Here is a 22174-nt window from a genome sequence, read left to right as displayed (position 1 = left end):
GTGGTTCCAGGGAGGCTGAGCTAAGATCACCAACCTAAGCTGCTAAGCTACAGAGAAGATGGGACTCGGCATGGACAGATCAGGGAGACAGCTCAGCTGTCCAACGACCTCAGTCCAATCCCCACCTCTGACCTCCATACAAAGGACACACTAATACACTCGCACATCATAGTCCTCCCCAAATAAATGAATTAATAAAAGGTTAGGTTAAAAAAAGGTGACCCGGGCTGGAGAGATGGCTCAGTGGTTAAGAGCACTGACTGCTCTTCCACAGATCCTGAGTTCAATTCCCAGCAACCACATGGTGGCTCACAACCATCTGTAATGGGATCTGATGCCCTCTTCTGGTGTGTCTGAAGACAGTGACAGTGTACTTATATAAGTATTAAAAAAAAAAAAGGTGAGCCAATGGAGGCCATGCTGACAGACTCCCTGCCCTCCCAGTACATGTGGCCCGGCTTACCGTCCAGAAGTTCCTCTTCAGCCTGAGTGCCACCCTGAGTCCCACTGTATGGAGGGAGCTGCGAGAGAAGCCAGAAGACAAAGCTGAACAAGTAACCGGTCCAACAGCACCAACGACACGCCCTTTACGCCCATCGCAGCAACGTCTACGGCATCCCTTTCCCAGAAACACACGGGTTCTCTAAGGTCGGAATCAAGCAGTGCAGGAACGCTTCAATTATTTGCTGCAAATACCTAGTGTGTGATCTGCCAGGCTGCCCTTCCTGCCCTTGGCTGTCTTCTTACTACAGTGTCCCAAGCAAATGAGTTAATGGTTTAAAGTCACCTTCCTTGTTAGGGGGAGGGAGGGAGGGGAGGGAGGGAGGGAGGGAGGGAGGGAGGGAGGAGGGAGGAAGGAAGGAAGGAAGGAAGGAAGGAAGGAAGGAAGGAAGGAAGGAAGGAAGGAAACATAGGGTCTGGCCACTTTGTGAAAACCTGGAAAGTTTTGAGCCTCTCAAATACTTCTTCCTACAATTTCACTTAATTCCACATTTATTTAGGTTTTGGGGTTGTCTGAGAACTGAGTCAGCTGACAGAACAAAGCCCCGAACACCACCGTGCTGTGCTGCAGCATCTGTCTAGTCACTGAAGTCCAGGACAAAGTGCACCAGCTTCAGGTGGCTCTAGCTGGTGGCCCATGACAACCACTGTGACTGTGGCCTCCTAGGCTCATGTCTCCAATGATCCCTACCCAACAGATACAGCAGTCATGTCTACTTCCCAAGATAAAGTGCTAGGCTCTCTCCCCAGATGGCAACAGCAAACAGCAGGAAAAGACACAGGCACAGTGGCTGGAAGGAGCCCAACCACTCAGGACCTGGCAGCCCAGGACTTAGCACCTTGACACACAGGGAAACTCTTCCCCACGCCATCGCTGACAGCACACTGAAGCAGTGTGGTGCAGCAACATCAACCAAGTCCTGCCTCTAGGTCACAAAAGAAGGGCAAGACACCCTTACAGAGAGAGAATGTCTGCTCTACAAATGGAACTAGGGAGGCCACTGAGAAATGTATATAATCCGGATGCCTAAAAAGGTGTTATAAATCAAATCCATTCACACAAGCGAGCATCACCATAACTGGGAAAGAAACCTTCTGATTGCAGAAGGGACAGCCTAGGTGGACGAACTATGGTGCCCATGCCCACTGGGAAGGTAAAGCACCCAGGAATCCACACTGCCCCACTGTCAAAGTTTCACATCAGTGTGGTTAAAGTAGAAACGTCTTCACTTGTAATGTGCAGAGATGGCTCTCTGCGAAGTAGAAAAGGCAGACAGGTTCAGGACAGAGACAGAGAGGATAATCCCCTGGGACCTCAGTGGAAGGTCAGATCAACACAAGCCACCAAGACTCCCCACCATCAGACTTTGTAAAGCAAGCGGCTAAGCAGCTCTTCTCAAAACTGCCAGCCCGCCTCCAGCAAGACATGTTAATGGCACCAGCCACGTACACAACTACAACTGGCCAAGGGCTCCTAACACTCCTTCCTGGTCAAGGCCTCAGGAAGGGGTTCCTGAGACAGCAGAATAGGAAGTCAGGCTAAATGTTCTCATCACTGGGGCAATATGACAATTTCATTTAAGCATCTTTTACATTTTCATTTAACCACTACTTGGGTTTGAGGGTCAGGTCTCTCATGACACCACGTGGGTCCTGAAGACTGAAGTTCTCAGAGCCATCTCTCCCGCCTTACGACCATTTTCAGTGAGGATATTGAAGGCATTTTACTTTGGGGTCTGGTGAGATGGCTGAGCAGATAAAAAGGTTACTGAACAAGTCTAGCAACCCGAGTGTAGTCCCTGCAACTGACTTCACAAAGTAGTCCTGCTTGGTCTCCACAAGTGGACTCCCATCACGCCCGCCCCCGTGCACACAGACATTCACCTGCATCTGCTTGGGACAAAAGTGTGTACCTGTACCACCAGCCCAGCACACACTGGTTTATTTACTTTAGACTGGCCAGATGGCTACCATCCCTGGCACCCACACAACAGAAGAAAGCCAGCAAGTTGCCTTCTATGTCCACATACACTCAGACACACACACACACACACACACACACACACACAATTAAAATTAAATGTTACAGCTGGTTGCAATGGTGCACTTTAATCCCAGCATTTGGGAGGCAGAGGCAGGTGGCTCTCTGTGAGTTCAAGGCCAACCTGATCTACTTAAGTTCCTAGTCACAGTGACCTTCATAAACAAAGTGGGAGAGGGATCTGTGGGGTAGAAGGCCATAGAAGTGAGACACCACAACGGACTCCCTCAGGAACCCATTAAGCCAACCAGGATGCCCCTAGAAATAAACACACACAAATACACTGTCGCAAACATGTGTGTGTGACGGACCGTGCTACGCAGTGAAAGTCAGAAGATGGGCTGGAGAGCGGCTCGGCACTCACTGCCCTTACAGAGGCCCGAGTCTAGTTCCCAGCACTCACAACACTGGCTCACAAGCACCCCTAACTCTAGTTCCAGGGTCTGCTGTCTCTTGCAACCTCTATAGACACCAGGCATGCAAGTTACATACATAACAGGCACAGCTCTCTTACACATTAAACAAATAATCTTTAAAGAAATTAACAAATAATAATAAAAACAAAAACAAAGAATGTCTGAGCATAAACACGGAGAACACATGGGGTGCACAGCACTCAACACGCCCAGTGGACAGAACGCTGTCCACCCAGCAGTGCTACCACTGGGGAAGCGGCAGGAACAGAGAGGGGTCATCTGTGTGTGAGTGAGTGAGTGAATGAGAGAGAGAGACAGAGAGACAGAGAGAGACAGACAGACAGACAGAGTGAGAGAGTGTGTGAGAGGGTGTGTGTGTATGAGAGAGAGAGAGAGAGAGAGAGAGAGAGAGAGTGTGTGAGTGAGAGTGTGAGAGTGTGTGTGAGTGAGTGAATCTGTTGTGTGTGAGAGTGTGTGTCTGTGTGTGTGTGAGAGAGTGTGTGTGTGAGAGAGAGAGAGTGTGTGTGTGTGTGTGTGTGTGAGAGAGAGAGAGAGAGAGAGAGAGAGAGAGAGAGAGAGAGAGAGAGAGAACACTTCTTTGAAGTCTAAAGCAAATAAATACAAGAGCCAGCAAGCCGGCCCAGCACACTCCTGGTGTAATCTCTACTCATCTATGAGTAAGAACTCTTAACTAAAATAAAAATGAACTGTCAATCACCTCTACAAATACGTTCATGACAACAATTTTTCTTACCTCGACTGAAGAGCGGGGAGTCACAAAAAACTGATTGAATTCATCAGGGCTGAAATCGCCAAAAATATACTGAAAACAATAAGAACACTTAATTACATATAATATACACATGACTTATCTTTTTATTTTTTTTTTTTTGGTTCTTTTTTTTTCCGGAGCTGGGGATTGAACCCAGGGCCTTGCGCTTCCTAGACAAGCGCTCTACCACTGAGCTAAATCCCCAACCCCAACTTATCTTTTTAAAGCCACATATTTTATAGTGTTTGTCTTCAAAAACATTTATACTAGAATTTTTCACATCCTTTTCAAGTAAGAGATGCAGGGCTTTCCTCTGTAAGCGAAGGTTCCCAGGGCAGGCGGTATTTTCCCATGACATACAAGAAAAACGTCGACCAGCCTTTTCTGTAAATTGTCCATGAACAAGGTTGAAAAACCTTTTGAAGCTCAAGTGTGGTCCCTGAGCATGTAGGCTCCTGCCTTTGGGGAACTTCCTGGTTCACCTTCTCACCTCCCTTTAGCTTCCTGCAGAGTCAGGTTACCGCCTACTTCCATTTCTTTTTTCCCCACCAAAGGATAGGAAAATTCACCGGGAAATGTCGGCAACCCTAACATTAGAAGACATGTGTCGTTTATTATAACCACAGACCAGAACAGGACTCCGACACCATCTTCTAGCTTCACAGTGCTCACAGATCTAGTACAGCACACGTGACTCCTCATGGCTGCCAGCTCTGAGGAGTTTCCAAGAAGTCTGCCACTAACAAGTGTCACTACGAAATGTCCACAGCATTCATTTGTTCGTTCACTCATTCATTCATTCATTCATTCATTCATTCATTCAGTCCATTGGCAGCTGGTAGGCAGGCAGCCAGCCAGCCAGCAACATACATGTAAGACTCAGGACTGGGTCCTGAAGACAAGTAGCAGAGCTGTAACTTCAGTTCTACTGCAGCTTAAAATCTAGCTCAAAGTGGCTTTGACTTGCAGGAAGTTTACAACCCTGCATTGTATAACTAAGTAGGTAGATATTATTCTTACTATGCAAAAAGCACTGTTGGGAAGAGTAACAAGGAGACCACCCTGAGCTACTGAGCTGCGTCTACTAAAACCACAGCAAACCTTGAGGACAAAACTGTCCCCTCATGTAGTGCACACATATCCTGGACCAAGTCCACAAGAAGACAGTGGACTGCTGTCATGGTGGAAACACTGAGATTCCACATGGTTTAGTTTTCTCATGGAATGCTTTAGAACTCAGCCTCTTACCCACTGCAACATTAGCCAACTGCTCCCAGCATGAGAAAGCTTACATTAATATCACTCACAGCACAGTATGTGAAAATGAAACAGAAGAACCACAGTAAGAACTATTTGCTCAGAGAACAGAATGAATGGTGTGAAAACCAGACTAAATTCAAATTAATTGTTAAAAATCTCAACTGGTGTTTAGTGGCAAGCAGGCGGTTTTGAAAATTCAAGAAAAAAATGCTAAGCTCTTATTTCCACCGAATTGCATCCCATCAATTTTTTACTCAAATGTACAAAGTATACTTAACATTCTTGAGGGCCATGGATGCAGTGGATAGTTGTAAAGCGCATACAAGTCTGGGTTGAATGTCATCATTGGTTAGGACATCCTGACATCTATGTGAAGTTTGTAAATCCCATTAAATGAACTATGGTGACAGACAGGGATGGATACAGAAGTAGAAGTCCATGAAACTAAGACACTAAAGAGACCACAACTCCATCTCAAGGGGAGCAACTCTCAGAAAGCCATCCCACGCCCACCTCCCCATGGATCCTCAGGAGTAGGGAGGACTGTAGACTCACAATGGACGAAAGGTATGTATGGATGAGAATCAAATCAATGTGACGTGTTCAAGCTATGGGTGTCTAAAGCTGCCTGATGTGGGTGCGGGGAGCTAAACCCAGAACAGTGGCAAGAGCGCTAACCACTGAACCACCTCTCTAGCTCAGAAACGTTCATTTAAACTACACTTAGAAACACATTTTCTAATTTGTTCACATACAGTCAACTTTTTTAAAGGGCTGGTTAATTCGGTAAGGGCTAAATCTTGGGAAATGTGCAAGCAGAGAAGGAGGAACCAGGTTCATGTGCCTTCCAGTCTGGACCGCAGAATTCGGGCTCCTTCCTGGAGGAAGGACTGGGTGGAGAACCCAGTGAGAATCTCTCCTGGTACTTACACTTAGTTCACTATTTGTCCTGGGCCACTTGAAAAAGTCTGCTAGAGTGTTTTTCTTACAAATTCATTTGCCTTTAATCCAGGCCTGTTAAAGACAGACAAGAAGACAGCCACGTAAAGCTGAACAAAGAAGCCCCCACACACACCCACACACATACACACGTGATGAGAAATAAAAATGCACACGTGTGTTTAGAAACTCTGGACCCATAACCTAGCCAGGTCTGACCGAGATCTATAGAGGGGGACAGCTGGAGGGGAGTGTTATCAGGGTGTATTATTTTAAATCATGTTCTATTCAAGAAACTGACTAGGAGCTGGAGAGATGGCTCTGTGGCTAAGAGCGGCTACTCCTGAAGAGAACCTAGGTTCAATTCCCAATGTCTGCATGATGTCCCACGACTGTCTGTCTCCAGTTCCATTACATTCTTCTGGCCTCCATGGGCACCAGGCATGCACAGACATACATGCAGGCAAAACAGAAACTAATTATAAGATGTCCAGGTGGATCTCTAGGAGTTTGAGGTCAGTCTACAGTCACTACAGAGTGACTTCTAGTACAGCCAAGGATGTGTGGAGACCACATCTCAAAAATCAAAATACAAAAAAAAAGTATAAAGAACAGATTTTAGGCTAGAGAGATGGTTCAGTGGTGAAGAGCACTGACTGCTCTTCCAGAGGTCCTGAGTTCAAATCCCAGCAACCACATGGCCGCTCACAACCATCTGTAGTGGGATCCGATGCCCTCTTCTGGCCTGCAGGCATATATGCTATATACATAATAAATAAATCTTAAAAACAAAACAAAACAAAACAAACAAAAAAAACCCTTAAAACTGCCTGGAAGGGATGCAGTGAGCACCATTCAGAGATCACTCTAGAAATGGCTCCCCAGTTAAGAGCACTGACTGCTTTTCCAGAAGTCTGGAAGTCAATTCCCAGCAACCCCATGGTGGCTCCCAAGCATCTGTAACTCCAGTTCCAGGGGATTCTACTTCTAACTCCTCAAGAGCACATTGTCCATAGACACACACGCAGGCAGAATACCCATGTACATAAAATAAAGAAAACTGTTAGCCATTCTGAAAGGGCCTTGTCACTATCAAATACAAAGTGCTGCCTCCAGAAAAAACTTTCAAAGTTACATTTCTAGGAAGGTGAAAAGGGAAATTACAATATGCTGATAAAACTGCACAAAGCAGAGGCCAAGCTCCTGAGAGTGGCCCACGGATTACAAATGTAAGAAAAGAACGGGAAGAAAGACAAAGACAAGGCATCCTGCTCAAAAGCGGTCTCTTCCCATGGAAGGTGGGAAAATGGCCTAGGCTCACCTGCAGGAGTGCAGACCAGTATTGCAGGACTGAGGACTGCCACTGCTGCATGACACTAGGGGGCGCTGGAGCACAGCATTCTCAGACCCTAAGCTTCCAAATATTTCATCTCTAGAAATCCAACTGAATATGTCTGCTACCCTAAATGAATGCTCCACACCTTTTGAAAAGGCTCCTGGTGATACGAGAAGCGGCTCTGAAATAAGCAGTCAGCTAATGCTTTGCTCTGTTCAGTAATTCTCATTTCAAGGGAGATGGGCAAGCACTTAGTCTCCCACTGCAGTGCACATCTATGGGAGCAGGCTGAAGAGCCTTGTCACAGCCAACACAGGAGACAAATGCCACCAGCCTTTCTACCTAGGAGGTCTGGGCCATCCTTTGAAGCAACAGATGCTATGAGGGAGCAAAACCTTCCTTCTCTCTGCAGAGGATGAGCTCACTCACAAAGCTCCAGACTCCTCAGCAACCACAAGAGCTCCTGGGTCTGACTAGGTAGGACTGGGGTGGTTTGCCTGGCATTTGTGAGACTCTATCCTGTGCCCCAAGCATGGCAAACACAAAACAACACAAGCAAAACCAAGAAAGGAGGGAAGCATGGACCTGAACGCATCACACCAATACCTACCTGCTCAACACTAAAGTGTACCGGAAGCCAGCATTGAAAAGGGGAAGTAAGCCGGGCACAGACACACCCAGCACTTGGGAGACAGAGGTAGACAGGTCTGAGATGCCTGCCTGGTGTACACAGAGAAACCTTGTCTCAAAACAAACAAACAGATAAATGAGGGAGGTTGGAGAGATGGTTCAACTGTTAAAAGCACTGATTCTGGGGTTGGGGATTTAGCTCAGTGGTAGAGCGCTTGCCTAGCAAGTGCAAGGCCCTGGGTTCGGTCCCCAGCTCCGGAAAAAAAGCATTGATTCTTCCAAAGGACCCAGGTTCAATTCCCAGCATCCACATGGCAGCTCACACGTGTCTATAGTAACTCCAGTTCCAGGGCTTCTGACACCCTCACACAGATATACATGCAGACGAAAACCAATGAACATAATAAAAATTATAAAAGTTATATTAAAAAAAGTCAGCTGGACGACAGAGTGGCTCACACTCAGGAGGCAGAAGGTGGATCTGAGTTTGAGGCTAGTCCAGTTTACAGAGGAAACTCCAGGACAGACCAGGGCTAGACAGGAAAAAGCCTCTTAAAGAGAAGAGGAAGAAGATGCTAAGCCCCACCCTAACCAAGCAGCCATTTGCCAACAGATACCCACTGGGGAAGGGGAAGTCACTTTCTCCATGGAGTGTCACTGTGTCTGTCAACTACACTCCATCTTCAGGCCCGTGCCCAGGCAGACTTGGCCACCATAGAACAAGCTCTAACTGCTTGGTTGTTTGTGTTTTTGTCTTACTAGTTTTTTGTTTGGGAATGGGAGAAAAGGAGAGAACATGATGTAGGGTAGGTAGAGGATTGGGGAGATTCTGGGAGGAGAAAAACATCAAAATAGACTGTATGAGAAAAAATAAAAACTAAACCTGAAGAAGTCAGACAGTAAGGCCACTGCCTGAAGCTCCACTCTCATGGCGTGTGGGAACAGGCAGGCAGGCTTCCCGGGGGAAGGAAGGGAGCAGCACAGAGCAACTGCAGGACATAAGGCTTCCAGGGGACAGCAGACTGTTCAGAATTGAGCATGGTGGTGGCTGTATGTATTCCTTAGGAAGAGTGTCACACCACTGTCCCACACAGTGCTGTGGTAATGAGCCCCAGACTTAGGTGTAAAGCAAAGCATTGGTTGCTACACATTCAAGGTTGATGCTAACTGACTTCAATAACAGTCACACTACACAAACCACACTCTGCAGAGTGGTGTGATGGCTTGGGGATACCTGAAGGTGACACTACTCAGGTCATGCAAACCAGGAGTCTCACTGATATCACAGTATTCACACCGTTATATCACACAGCTCCCCATGATGAACTGTGTGAGACTGAGGATACTTGATACTGAAGACTCAGGACATCACAACCCTCAATGGCTGTGCAATGTCATTTCCCAGACTGAGCTGCAGTAATCCTGCTTTGCTTCCCTGGGAAGAGCTCCGGGCACCAGAGAACAAAGCCATTAGCATTACAGAGCCTGGTGTTTCAGTTCGGTGTCTACTTTACTTTGTTTGCATATTTTATTCCTACTAAAGTCTTGTCAGGCTTTCAGCAGGCTGGCTACTTTCATTGAAAATTTGAGCTAAGTTGTTGCCACAGATGCAATCTCAGAATTAGAAGCCATGATTCATGTAACAAAAGCCCACTGTTAGCAGCTTCCCAGTCCTGTCTACAGCACAGCAATGGATGCTCGCTCATAAAGTACACTCATCAGTGTACTGCTAACAAACGCAACTGGACAGAGCAGAAAGCAAGTCCCACCTACTTTCCTATTGCCACAGACACCTTGGGCCAGTCTTAAGAGAAAGGGGGAATGAGACACATGTATAAAAGGACAGCAGGTGCAGTCCCAGGACAGGGCTGAGGCTGTACACTCACCAGCAGATGCTACTTGCCTCGGACAGTGGGAGCTCTGGGACAGGAAGTATTCTCTAACTCTTGAGAGTTACGGGCACATGTATGATACAGGACTATAGCTCACACAGGGCTGTCTGCCACTTCACTGTAACGGCCTGCTCTCCTTGAAATCCCTATAGCCCTAAGTCAAGACCTCACCAACTAACTACTGACGAATGCCTAGCAAAACCATGGTGTTTTAATTCTGCACAAGCAGAAACTTGCAGGTGGCCTGTGCTCTACAGGAATCCCCATTGAATGGAACTGCTAGAACCAAACCAACAAAGCCTCAACAGTTGAAGGTCAACAGCCAGGAAGGACGTCCCATCAATAAACCTGCAGGCCACTGGCTTCCCCAAAGGTTGGTTTAAACACTCCCAAGAATCTAGAGCAGCTGATTAAGAAGCACACACATCTTCCCACCTTAAAAAGGCCAGTATAGAATCTCCCCAGTAGGTAGGGCTGGCAAAGGCTTCAGCAGGTAAGGTGCTCACTGCCAAGCCAGACAACCTGAGTTCAATCTTAACTTTCTAATGAGGGAAAGAGCCAGCTCTCAACGTTGTCCTTTGACCACCCCACTACAGATAAGTAAATGTTTAAAAAAAGAGAGAGAGAAAGAAAAAATTTTACACTATACAGAAAGAAACCCTGTCTCAAAAACAAAAATGAAGTTTCTAGGAGCTTCAGAAATGGCTAAGTAGTTAAGATCACCGGCTATTCTTCCTCCAAAAACCCAGGTTCAATTCCTAGCACCCACATGTGTCTCACAAGACAACCACCTGTAACTCCATTCTAGGGAACTGGATGCCCTCTTCTGACCTCAGAGAGTACAAGGCACACATAAGTTTCTTATTTGTTTTGTTTCTGTAGAAAATGTAACCTGAAGTCTCAGGAAGTCCCTGGAGGGAGTACGTGAGGTGAGGATCCATGAAGCTAGAACAAATCCAATGGCCCTCAGTGCTGTCTCCTGCACAGAGAGGCAGGAAACCGGCCCCTTAGACTTGGAGTACACAGGCCAGGTCTGTATCAACTCCACCAGTGCCTGGAGTGAATGGAGTCCAGCCCTCATTCCAGCTTTTAGACACACTGAGCTGATTGATTGGTTCTGACTTACTTGGGTTCAGAATCTCTCAATGGGGGTAATCCCAGGGCCTGAGAGGAACCTATACTACTGTCAGCCCAGACTGAGAAGAGTGGGGAAGACTAAAGGGAAACAGAGGTAAGAACTACTTCTCTGTGTAGTTATCTGGCCCACTTATTCAATGGATGGTTGGACGACAGAGTCTTGAGCCCTCTTGACCATCAGCAAAGGTAGGAGAAAAGGATGAGCTAAGGAGACAGAAGGCTGGTGCTGAGGACACAGCACAGTAGAGTGTTTGCATAGCATGCAGGAAGTCCTGGGTTCCATCCTTAGCACCACAGAGCAGGGCAGCACTGCCCACACAACCTGAATCCCAGCACTACAGAAGTGGAGGAAGATCAAAAGCTCAGTCACTCACTCTCGGGTACAGTTCTGAGCCACCTGGGCTACAAGAGTCCCTACCTCAAACAAAACCAAACAACCTGGAACAGAGACAAGGACAGTAAAAACGTGTACACACAATGGACATCCTTCAGCCACCAGGAGAACAAAGCTGTCATTTGCAGACAGACGACTCTGCTGGAGATCATATAAAGCAGTCTCAGAATGACGACAAAATATGATTTAAAGACCAAACCTGGGGGGCTGGAGAGATGGCTTGGAACTTTGCTCTTCCAGAGGTCCTAAGTTCAATTCCCAGCAACCACATGGTGGCTCACAACCATCTGTAATAGGATCTGATGCACTCTTCTGTCATGCAGGCATACAGGCAAATAGCATTCATGTGTATGGATAAATCGTTAAAAACAAAACAAACCTGGGAGAGATGGCTGTTCTAAGATAGCACTTGTTGCTTTTGCACAGGACCTGGGTTCAATTTCCACCACTCACATGGTGGCTCATAACTTTTCATAATTCCAGTTCCAGGGAATCTGAAGCCCTCCATGGGAGTGGGGCTCATGCACACATATGGGCAAAACATCCACACATCTAAAAGGAAGCCTTCAAAACAAAGTCTAATCAGCCCATCAAGGCAAGAACCAGCCCACTCACCTACCACGTTCCCTTCACTCGCACACACCATCCCCTGGGAAGGCCAGGTCTCTCCAGTGAGCGCAGCAATGGACTCAACCCCCCAGGGAAGGGTCTAGCCAAGTCTGGAGACAATAGTTAAGATTCAAAATGGCTCTGTGATTAGCAGGCACAGATGCTGGGGATATAAACCGTAATAGGCTGCAGCAGGAGGAACCACTCAGGAAGTAGAGGAACCTGAAGCGCCAGCCTGTGAGAGCCCGGAGACATCCTGAGGAGGCTCATCCAGTGCCAGGAGCTACCCAGACCCTACTGCTCTCACCCAGAGCTGTGTCCAATTCTGGGGATTCCAGTCCAGTGGCTTCAAATTCAAGCAGTGCGCAGGTGACAGTATGAGCCTGAGGGCCTAACTCGGGATCCGAGGCCACTGTCTGGGGGACACCGATAGCCACAACAAATGAGCCCCAACAAAAGCAAGGGACAGAACACAAAGCTGAGTAAATGTTTGCTGAAAGGTATCAGTTACATAATGACCCACAAATAAAACTGATTCCACACTGAAGACCCAGCACACAGACCTTCACAGTGGCAAGACCGCAGGCTCCTCAGGGCCAGTTCTGCCCACTGCTAAGTGGACAGCAGCTCTGAGAGAGCAAGGCTGTGTTTTGTTGACTTCACATCACAGACAGGGGCATTAAAGCACACTTCGTGGCAGGGCATGGTGGTACTTGCCTTATACCTGGCACATGAGACAGAGCAGGTGCATCCGTCAAGTTTTAGGGTTTTGATTTTTTTTCTTTTCCAAACAGGGTTTCTGTCCTGGAACTTGGTCTGGCTGGCCTGGAATTCAAAAATCCACCTGCCTCTGCCTCTAATATGCTAGGACTAAAACCATGCACTTCCATTGAGTTAGTGACTCTGAATCTCTGTGAGTTTGAGGCCAGCCTGATCTACATGGTGAGTTCTAGGACAGCCAGAGCTGCAAAGGGGAGGGGAGGGGAGACACCATGACTAATATAGAAGACCTTCCTTTGCATTGTATTAGGATCAGAAGTAAATGTGCCAGTCTGGAAAAGTTAAGAGTTAAGAGGGTGAAGAGATGGTTCAGTGGTTAAGAGCACTGACTGCGCTTCCAGAGATCCTGAGTTCAAATCCCAGAAACCACATGGTAGCTCACAACCATCTGTGATGGGATCTGATGTCCTCTTCTGGTGTGTCTGAAGACAGCTACAGTGTACTCACATACATAAAATAAATAAATCTTTAAAAAAGATTAACTCTAGAGAAGACAGAAACACTTCTGGTTAAGGGCTACAGAGCTGGTTCAGCAGTTAAGTGCACTGACTGCTTTTCCAGTGTACCAGGGTTCAATCCCCGACCCACAAGGTGGATCACAACCCTGTAACTCAGCCCCACGGTATCACCTCCTCTGGCCTCTACTAGCAAGGTATGCACGTGATACAGACATACATGCAAGCCAAACAACCACACATATAAAGAAAAAAAAGGGAAAAATGTTTAAAAAGAAAAAAAGAAATGTTTCATGTTAATTAGCAGACTCTTCTCTAGCCACTCAGGCAGATGACCCACCACTCTCCCCAAACCACGTAGGGTCTGTCCTTTAGGGCCCTATAGAAGAGGTAACAGACCAACAAGAACTTAACTGAGAAGTGCCTCTTGTGTAAAGTGAAACACAGGACTACAGTGGAATATGTAGTTGGGAGAAGTGGCTTAGCTGTTAAAAGCACTGGCTACTTTTCCAGAAGACTCAGCTTCAATTCCCAGCATGCACATGGTTTTGTCCCCAACTGTTTGTAACCCCAGTTTCAGAGGATCCAATGCCCTCTCTTTTCTCTATGGGAACTAGGCATACATGTGGTACAAAATCCATACACACAAAATAATAAAAAATTTTACTGAATTTCAGAATATTTCAGAATAGTTTCAAAACTATTTGTTCCAAATACGGGACACACTATAATCCTAAAGTGTGACGCCTGATGGGGAGGTGAGGGTAGGGGGCGCCTGTCATCAAAACACATACAACATATAAACCCACACGCACCCACACGCGCGCGCGCACGCGCACACACACGCGCACGCACACACACATAGTGAGAGCCAGCTTCAGTCCCTAACCCCAGTGTTTGGGCAACAAAGCATTCCAAATCCAGTGTGCTGTCCAGGTTACCAACTCAGAGAACCTGTCACCTGTCTCTAAATCAAACCAAAGCAAAAAGGTCTAACCATACAGATGACAAACTGAAGATGAAAGATTAGTGAAAAACCTTTATTGTTACTTTAAATTCCCCATCTCCTTTGCAGGGGATAAATGGCTCACAAAATAGCATGTCTTTGTTTTATAAGTAAAAATAAAATCAGAAAGGACTGGACTGTTAGCACATTACTACTGCACAGTAACTCCTGCATGCACACGTGTACGCCCACCTTCATCTCATCCCTTCTCTCTACCTCTCATTTGAGAATCACTGTAAGAGTCCCTCAGTGATCATCAGGTCCTGGCCTAGTGTCTATAAAGGCAATTCTACAAAGTAGAAAAACTCAAACTAGGAAGCCAAAGGCCTGCTTTTAAGTCCCTAACACTGACTTATCAGCCTCTTGACCTGGAGGGCCTGCCTCTTCTGTGGTGTGTGTGGAGCGGTGATAACAGTATGTGACAGCTGACACAGGCTACACAGACCACAGTGCCCAGTCACTGCAATGTCCTTCAAAGTCAATATACTCCTTCCTGTCCACTGTTCACCTACCTAGGAAGCCTAATTTGGGTCTTAAAGAATGACGGCCTCGGCACCTCTCTAAAGGAAGTCATTACTTAAAATACCAAAAGGTTATATGGGACATATCTTTATCTTCTCAGTTTTGATGTGATCCTTAAACTAAACTACTCTTTAAAAAAAGTCTGCCAAGTGTGGTGGCACAGGCCTTTAGTCCATTACTTGGGAAGCAGAAGCAGAAGGATCTGAGTTTGAGGTCAGCCTGACCTATAGAGCAAATTCCAAGACGGTCAAGGCTACACAGAAAAACCCTATATGCAGAAGAGGGGAGATGTTAAAAAATATAAATATATCAAGATATGGGCTAGGATTGTAGCTCTGGGGTACTCACTTGCTTCAGCGCAGAAAGAAATGCCATTTACATTGTGTTTTAAAGGGGATATGGCTCAGTGGTTAAAGGCACTGGCTGCTCTGGCAAAGGACCCAGGTTCCCAGCATCCTCAATGGTGGCTCACAGCCATCTCTATCTAACTCCCGTTCCAGGGAAGCCAATACAGTGTTTGGGTCCCAAACACATGCAGGCAAACACTCACACTCATGAGGGACAGGGGGGTTAGAATGGGCAGATGTCACAGAACCTAGAATTAAGCTTCCTTTCTCCTTTCCAACTCTTTTCCCTACCACACAGCTTTGATGGGTTCACTGTAAAGAAAAGATGTTGCACCCTGGCCTTGTGGCTACAATTAGTGGACACTAAAGAGGTCAGAAGCATGTATTTTAATGTTAAGTCCTGGACCAGGAAGACGGCTCTGCAGGGAACTGCAGCTGCTGTATAGGCCAAGATCTGGGCTCACTTCTGTAATTCACATACTAATTTCATCTCTGGAGCCCACAGAAGTGGAAGGAGCCAGGCAGTGGAGGTACATACTTTAATCCCAGCATTCCAGAGGCAGGTGAATCTCAAGTAGGGCCTGTTCTACACAGTGAGTTCCAGGACAGGACAACCAGAGGTACAGAGAAACCTACTGAAAACAACTAACCCCAGAGTCAACCTCTAGCTTACACACACACAACCAAACATTCCTCACAGGTCCCTGGGTTTACTTCCCTGAGACAAGCTGCCCAATACAGGCGAGAGGCAAGAGACAGAAATACTAGAAAGCTTCTTGGCAGCTGCAAGGATACCAATAAATCCATGAACTAATGGGTCCCAACCATTAGCTCAGGAAAAGCGGTGGAGTCAAGGTGGACACCTTCTGTCCTAGCAAGGGCACCAGCGTGGGAGTGTGAGAGCTCAGTAGTGCAGCCCCAGACGCTCATCCAAAGGTGACTGCCGGGTTCTAATGGAGCATTAAATGCTCTTTGGCAGCCTAGGTGACAAGGTCCACGTCTTGCAAAATGTAATCCAGATATTACCTCAGCCTTACTCTGTGTATTTTTTAAGATCAATTTTGCAGGGTGCACACCTCTAATCACAGCATTCAGGGGACTGGGACGTGACTGCTACAAGTTCCTGGCCAGCAGCTGTGACACAGCAAGACCTCACTCAGCCTTCCAAATTCTGTCTCTGTGAACAGAGCTGTACCAACTATGTCCCACCCAGCCAAAAGACCCGATTAAGCACTCCTCAGGGCGCCAATCTTCGTCAGCAGCTTCTTCCCCCAAGCCTGGCTACCCACTGAAACCGGCGTACAGTACGGCTATTGCAGCTTAGTATTTTCCTGAGTCTAACTCTCATAGAGCATGTAGATGCCAAGTGACATACACAGAAAGCTCTGGGCTGTAGCCATGGAATCACATAAACCAGCACGGTGGCACATTACTGTGATCTCAGCACTGGGGAGGTAGAAGCAAGAGGTTCGTAAGTCATCCTTGGCTATGTGGCTAAATAGCAAGTTTGAAGGTAGCCTTAAGTCAGTCAGCCTTCCCCCACCCCGCGTGTGTGTCTGTCTGTCTGTCTGTCTGTCTCTCTCTCTCTCTCTCTCTCACACACACACACACACACACACACACACACACACACACACACACACACACACACAAATTTTGGTTTTGTTTTTTGGTTTTTGTTTTTTTGGTTTTTTTTTTTTTTGAGAGAGAGAGGGCTTCTCTGTGTAGCCCTGACTGCCCTGGAACTCAGAGATGTACCTGCCTCTGCCTCCTAAGTGCTAGGATTAAAAGACGGACCTCACCACTACCCAACAAAGTTTTTAAAAGAGCATTTTGAAGCCATGAAGGGGTGTGGGGAGGGGATAAAAACATTTCTTTTTAAAGAGCATCTCGAGCTAAGCTCACCAGCCAGGGCACTAAGGCAGAGAAGCACCCGAATGTTCTCCGGTCTCCACACGTACACGGTGTGCACCTACACACAGGAGCAGCTCCACTCTCTGGCAAGCATGAAAGACAAGTTCCAGGAAGAGGTCCTTCCTTCCCCCATCTGTCCCCACAGCCTGCCTGCCTGCCCTGTTCCCAGGAGAGAAGAGCTGCTCCTCATTCCCCAGGTCTTCAGATGAAACACAGCATCAAGCTGAAGTTTCCCACAATCAAAATAACCAGCTACCATCTAAAGAGCTGCATTTATTTACTATAAACCACATTTTCTGATCTTTGAAACAAAATAAATAAACCTGCCACGTGGGCTACCCTTTTGTTCCAATTTATATTCTTTTTTTAATTTCAGACAGTATCTTGCCATATAGCCCAGGCTGGCTCAAATTCCTACCCATGCTCAGCCTCCCATGTGCTGGGATAACAGATGTGGGCCACCATGGTTGGTCCCACACTTGTTCTTCTTTCTTCCAACCTTATGAATATGGGTGTTTTATTGGTATGTGCATTCAGTGCCCCAAAAAAATGCCAGGGAAAGGTGCCAAATATCCTGGGAATGGAGTGACAGACAAGGATGTGAGCTACCATGTGGGATCAAACCCAGGTCCTCTGCAAGAGCAGCAAGAGCCATCTCTCCGGCCGGTAGCTCTTAATCCAGCCTGCCCAGACAGGATGGTCACACAAGGCCTTTTGGAGATCGCTTCCACAGACAGAAAAACTGCAGTCCAAGCACATGCAAGTCTTAGAAATGAACAGCGCCCTGCTGAAGTGGCACTAAAAGACAAATGACACTAATCCAACATCCCATGGCCAGCAAATTCCGCCGCAGACGCATGTGTCTGGTCTGCAGCAGTGGCTCTTCATGTGTGCCAGTCAACTGCAGTGCACTGGCCTAATTACCAACTCAAAAGCAGGCTCTGCTAGCCACTTCCCAAACACACTGGTAAGTTCTCAATGAGAAGTGTCTCCCAACCCCTTCCAGTGCATCCTCAAAGTTTGATCCATTGCTCAAAAGTGCTCACACAACTATAATGTGCAAAACTACAACGACTTGATAACATCTCATCCAAGTGAAGGACAGCTTTTCCCGTTCTTGACAATCTAGTCTGCATGAGGCAGTCACCAAATTATGGCATCTTTCTCCTTTAATTTTCCTGTGTACACCACTGTTCAAATCATACTACCTCCACATAACATAAATTGAAATACCTAGTATAATGTTAGCCCTAGAGAAGAATCCAGAATCGTATCGTTCCACTGACTTTCAGTGCTGAGTTCCCAACAAGGTGAGTTGAAAGGACAGGAGGGTAAGTCTCTAAACATTCAGAGGACTGCAAGCTCCTGGACTTCTCATAGCATATATAGTCTCAGGATTGACCTAAATGTTTTGCTGTTGTTATGTACAAAAAAAGTATCTTCAAATACCCTGTACCCACCTCAACACTGTTTAGTTCAGTTGCACAAGCCCTGTAAGATTCTCATCTGGTAGCAGGGGAAGGTAGCTCAGGAGACCGAAGTAGGAAGTGTGAGACTGCCTGTGGGCTGCTCTATCAGTTCCACAAGCTATGTAATGAAACACTGTTTCAGAAAAAGTATCTTTAAGAATTACCCCAATCTAGTTATCAGTTACAAATGCACTTCCAAGTCAGTATAACACTCTGCCATGTGCTACAAACTGTATCCAAGAACTCCCAGCATGTAAAATGTAAAATGTGGGGGTCTATGAATAACAGAAACCAACAGCGCACCACCCAACCTGTACAGAACCACACTGTGGACCCAACGCCAACTTTTCAACTATAAAGTGAGCTGGGAGCTTCAGATTAATCTGCTCAGCTCACTGAGCCAGTTCTAACAGCAGGAATGCCAGATCCACTTCCACCTCAGGTGAGAGCTCCTTCTCTAAACTGGTTTAGCTGGTGGACAGGAACGCCCTGCAGAGTCTTCCAAGTTCACAGTTGCCCTTCAATCCACAAAACAGGGTTCAAGCAAACAATCCAAAACATGGAAATGAAATAGTTAACCTGTAGCCTCTGAAAGTCCACTGAAAACTGACCCTTAACTGTAAACCTGCGGCAGTTACTTCAACAAAACCCTAGAGCATTTAGGCTCCTCCCTAAAATCCCCATCCCTGAGAGGCTGAGGCAGGAAAACTCACTCTGGACTATACGGTAACCCTGTCTCCGAAAGCAATCAAAACAAAAGCTACGGACTGCATTCGTCATGGAGTCTGGCTGAAGGTAAACTGCTAATACCTCATGACTGAATTAACTAATTCATTGTTAAAATACTTAGAACTCAAAAGATTCAATAGTGAAATCCTATTTCTCCTCCTCCTCCCTCCTCTGGGGAGGGGGGAGGGCTGAAACTTGCAATGTAGCTTAGGGATGACCTTCGACTTCTGATCCTCCTGCCTCCACCTCTCCCAAGCAGGGATTACAAGTGTGCTCCACCTTCCATGGCTATTCCTCAACTAGTCGTTTTTTTTTTTCTTTTTCTTTTTCTTTTCGGAGCTGAGGACCGAACCCAGGGCCTTATCCCCAACCCTCAACTAGTCCTTTAAAAACAAAACAGGTCCCCAGCTCCGAAAAAAAAGAAAAAAAAACAAAAACAAAACAAAACAGGACTCCAAACTATCACCACCTCTTCTCCCTTCTTCCACTCGCTAGCTGACCCAAGGCACTGCTAACGCTAGGTGATGCAATGCCAGGACAACAGACCCCAGTGAAATCACTTAAAAGGCATCACCTCTTCCACCAACTGGTCACTGTTACTGGCGCTTGAGAAAGCGAACCATGCTTAAGCATGCTTTCTTTCACCTCAAAAACACACACACACACAGAGACAGAGACAGAGACAGAGATTGATTTACATTATACCTCAGTTCAGAATGAACTGTACAGACTAATTCCAACAATAAACCAAGGTAGTCAACTAGATTTTTTTTTTTTTTTGTTTGAGACAGGGTTTCTGTGTAGCCCTGGCTGTTTTGGAACTCTGTAGACCAGGATGGCCTCAAACTCAGAGATCTACTTGCCTCTGCTTCCCTAGTGCTGGGACTAAAGGTGTTTTTGAGTTGAGCAAGTCTATGAAGAGGGGCTGGACAGATGGCTCCAGAATTTAAGGCAGTTGCTCTAGCAGAAAACTGGGGCTCCATTCCCATCACAACTCGGAGGCTGACAACCATTCTAATTTCAGTTCCAGGAGATCTAACTTCTAACTCTTCTCACTTCAATGAGCACCAGGAATGCAAGCAAAGCATTCATTCACATAAAATAAAAATAAATAAAAAGCTCTGGATAGAGTCAGATATGGCGGTGAATGCTCCCAATCGCCAGCACCCTGGAGGTAGAGGCAGGCAGTTGTCTTAACCAGGGCTGCATAGTGAAGACCTGACTAAAACTTAAAAACTAATTAAAACTCGGGTTGATACATTTGTCAAAATATATTATTCAACGAATACAAACAGTCTGCCTATTGAAAAAAAAAAACTACACCAAATACAAAAGCGCATTTACAAATGGAGGGGAAAGGTCAAACAGGCAAAGTTCAGATTTGATCTATGAAACCCAAGATCTTTAAGAAAACCTAAGTTTCTCCTAGGATCTAACCTTTTATTAAAAAGTTTCGAGGTTTAAATCCCATATTTCGACAGTTACTAAAATAACCTTTCGAAAGCACGTGGTGGCTCAAGCCTGCAACCCACCAGGCTGGGACAGAAAAAAAATCTTTAATTAGAAGCAATCGTGGACTACAGAGAAAGACCCTGTTCGAAAATAAAAAGATGATCATTCTTCAAAGGTGACCTAACCAGATCGACCTCGCCTGCCTATACATACACCTATTATCCTCGGAAAGGCAATGATTTTCCTCCTCATTAGTTTCCCGAGAGTCATTTTACTACTCAACCTGGGAGAGGATTATAAAAAGACACAGCGATTTCGAGTGTAGGGGCTGAGACCTCAACAGACGCCGGCTCTAAAGCAGCCCCGAGAAGCGGCACCACGTGCTGACTTCTCACTCCTCCTAAGTGCGTCTTAGGAGAGGGTCGTCTGCAGGAGCAGCTCCAGCACAGAAAGCGCAGCAAGCGCTCCAGCCTGCCGGGCCCCGACCTAGCCCGGGCTCGGACTCCGTGCAAAAGGTGTCAGTCCCGGGCGAGACAGAGTGTGCCGCCCCAGTGGTTCCCAGTTTTCCTTGCAACAGAATTCCTGAGGCGAGGGCCAGGTCCCCGCGGCGCCGCAGCACACCAGCCACCCGCGCCGCTGGGCCAGAGCGTCGCCCGGGACTCGGCGGCTGCTGGCCCGGCACGCGGAGGCCTTCCCTGCGGCCTCGGGCGTTCTCGGGGTGGCTCGGGCGTTCTCGGGGCGGCTCGGACGCTCTCGAGGCAGTTCGGGCGGCCTCGGACGCTGGGGAGCGCGGCGCTAAGGGGCGCGGCGCGGGCCTAGGCCGGCAGCGTGCCGGCGCCTCCCCCACCGCTCGCCCGCCGCGCACCTCGCGCCCGTCGCCCCTATGCCGTCCCGTGGCCCAGACCTCCCGCCCTGGACGCGGCCCGCGCTACCTGTGGGTTGTGGAGGGCCATGGCGGCCCGTCTCAATGAGGTTCGGAGCTCCTCCGGCTTCTCACGCCGCGTCCCCCGTCGCCGCCATCTTCTCGCCGCACAGACACACTCGCATCGGCCGCCGCGCCTGCGCACTGACTGCACCGCGGGAGAGCCAGGCGACGTTCTGCGCCTGCGCGCGACAGGTGGGCGTGCGCCCCGGCCGGCGACCCTTCCGCTCACAAAGCGCGGAGGCTGGCCGCTCCGGGTGAGGGCGTGAGGATTGAGCTGGCCACGCACCCCGGGGCTGCAAGGTGGAGTCCGGGAGTGGTAACTGCGCAGTGCCCGCCTGAGCTCCGCCCTGGGATCGCCACTGGAGATCCCCCACGGATCCTTTACCTTCTGGAGCGCGCTCTTCCGACCGTTCATTCATTCATTCCTTCACTCTTCATTCTCTTAACTAGCTTTGCCTGGAATTGGGAAAAAAAATTTTTTTTTCTTTGTAAAACATAAAAATAAACGTTGAGGAGCTAGTGAGATGACTCAGCGGGTAACGGAGCCTGCCTCCTGTACCCTTGAGGACCAAATGAGTTTCATCCTCGGGATCCACATGACGCAAAGGGAAAACCAATTACAAACTGTCTTCTGACATACAAAGGGCA

The 22174-nt window shown here is 47.4% G+C and overlaps 1 protein-coding gene across 2 annotated transcripts in view; it reads right to left on the bottom strand.

Annotated features, from left to right (window-relative positions):
• Usp10 (ubiquitin specific peptidase 10) overlaps window positions 1-21974 on the bottom strand; it is a 42464-nt gene extending 20490 nt beyond the window's left edge. Inside the window, exons 1-3 of one of the 2 annotated variants that reach the window (XM_032887586.1) lie at window positions 21534-21974; window positions 3713-3781; window positions 464-521 (exon numbers count right to left, since the gene is read on the bottom strand). In XM_032887586.1, coding sequence (XP_032743477.1) covers window positions 464-521; window positions 3713-3781; window positions 21534-21941 — 535 coding nt within the window. In that variant the 5' untranslated portion in view covers window positions 21942-21974. The remainder of the gene's footprint in view (window positions 1-463; window positions 522-3712; window positions 3782-21533) is intronic. The other variant, XM_032887587.1, reaches the window with a different exon arrangement.
• Between the last annotated feature and the right edge of the window lie 200 nt (window positions 21975-22174).

The sequence above is a fragment of the Rattus rattus genome, chromosome 17 (genome assembly GCF_011064425.1).
Source record: "Rattus rattus isolate New Zealand chromosome 17, Rrattus_CSIRO_v1, whole genome shotgun sequence".
Taxonomy (NCBI): domain Eukaryota; kingdom Metazoa; phylum Chordata; class Mammalia; order Rodentia; family Muridae; genus Rattus; species Rattus rattus.
The sequence above is the reverse complement of the archived record's forward strand: the minus strand, read 5'-3'. Positions and strand labels throughout refer to the sequence as shown.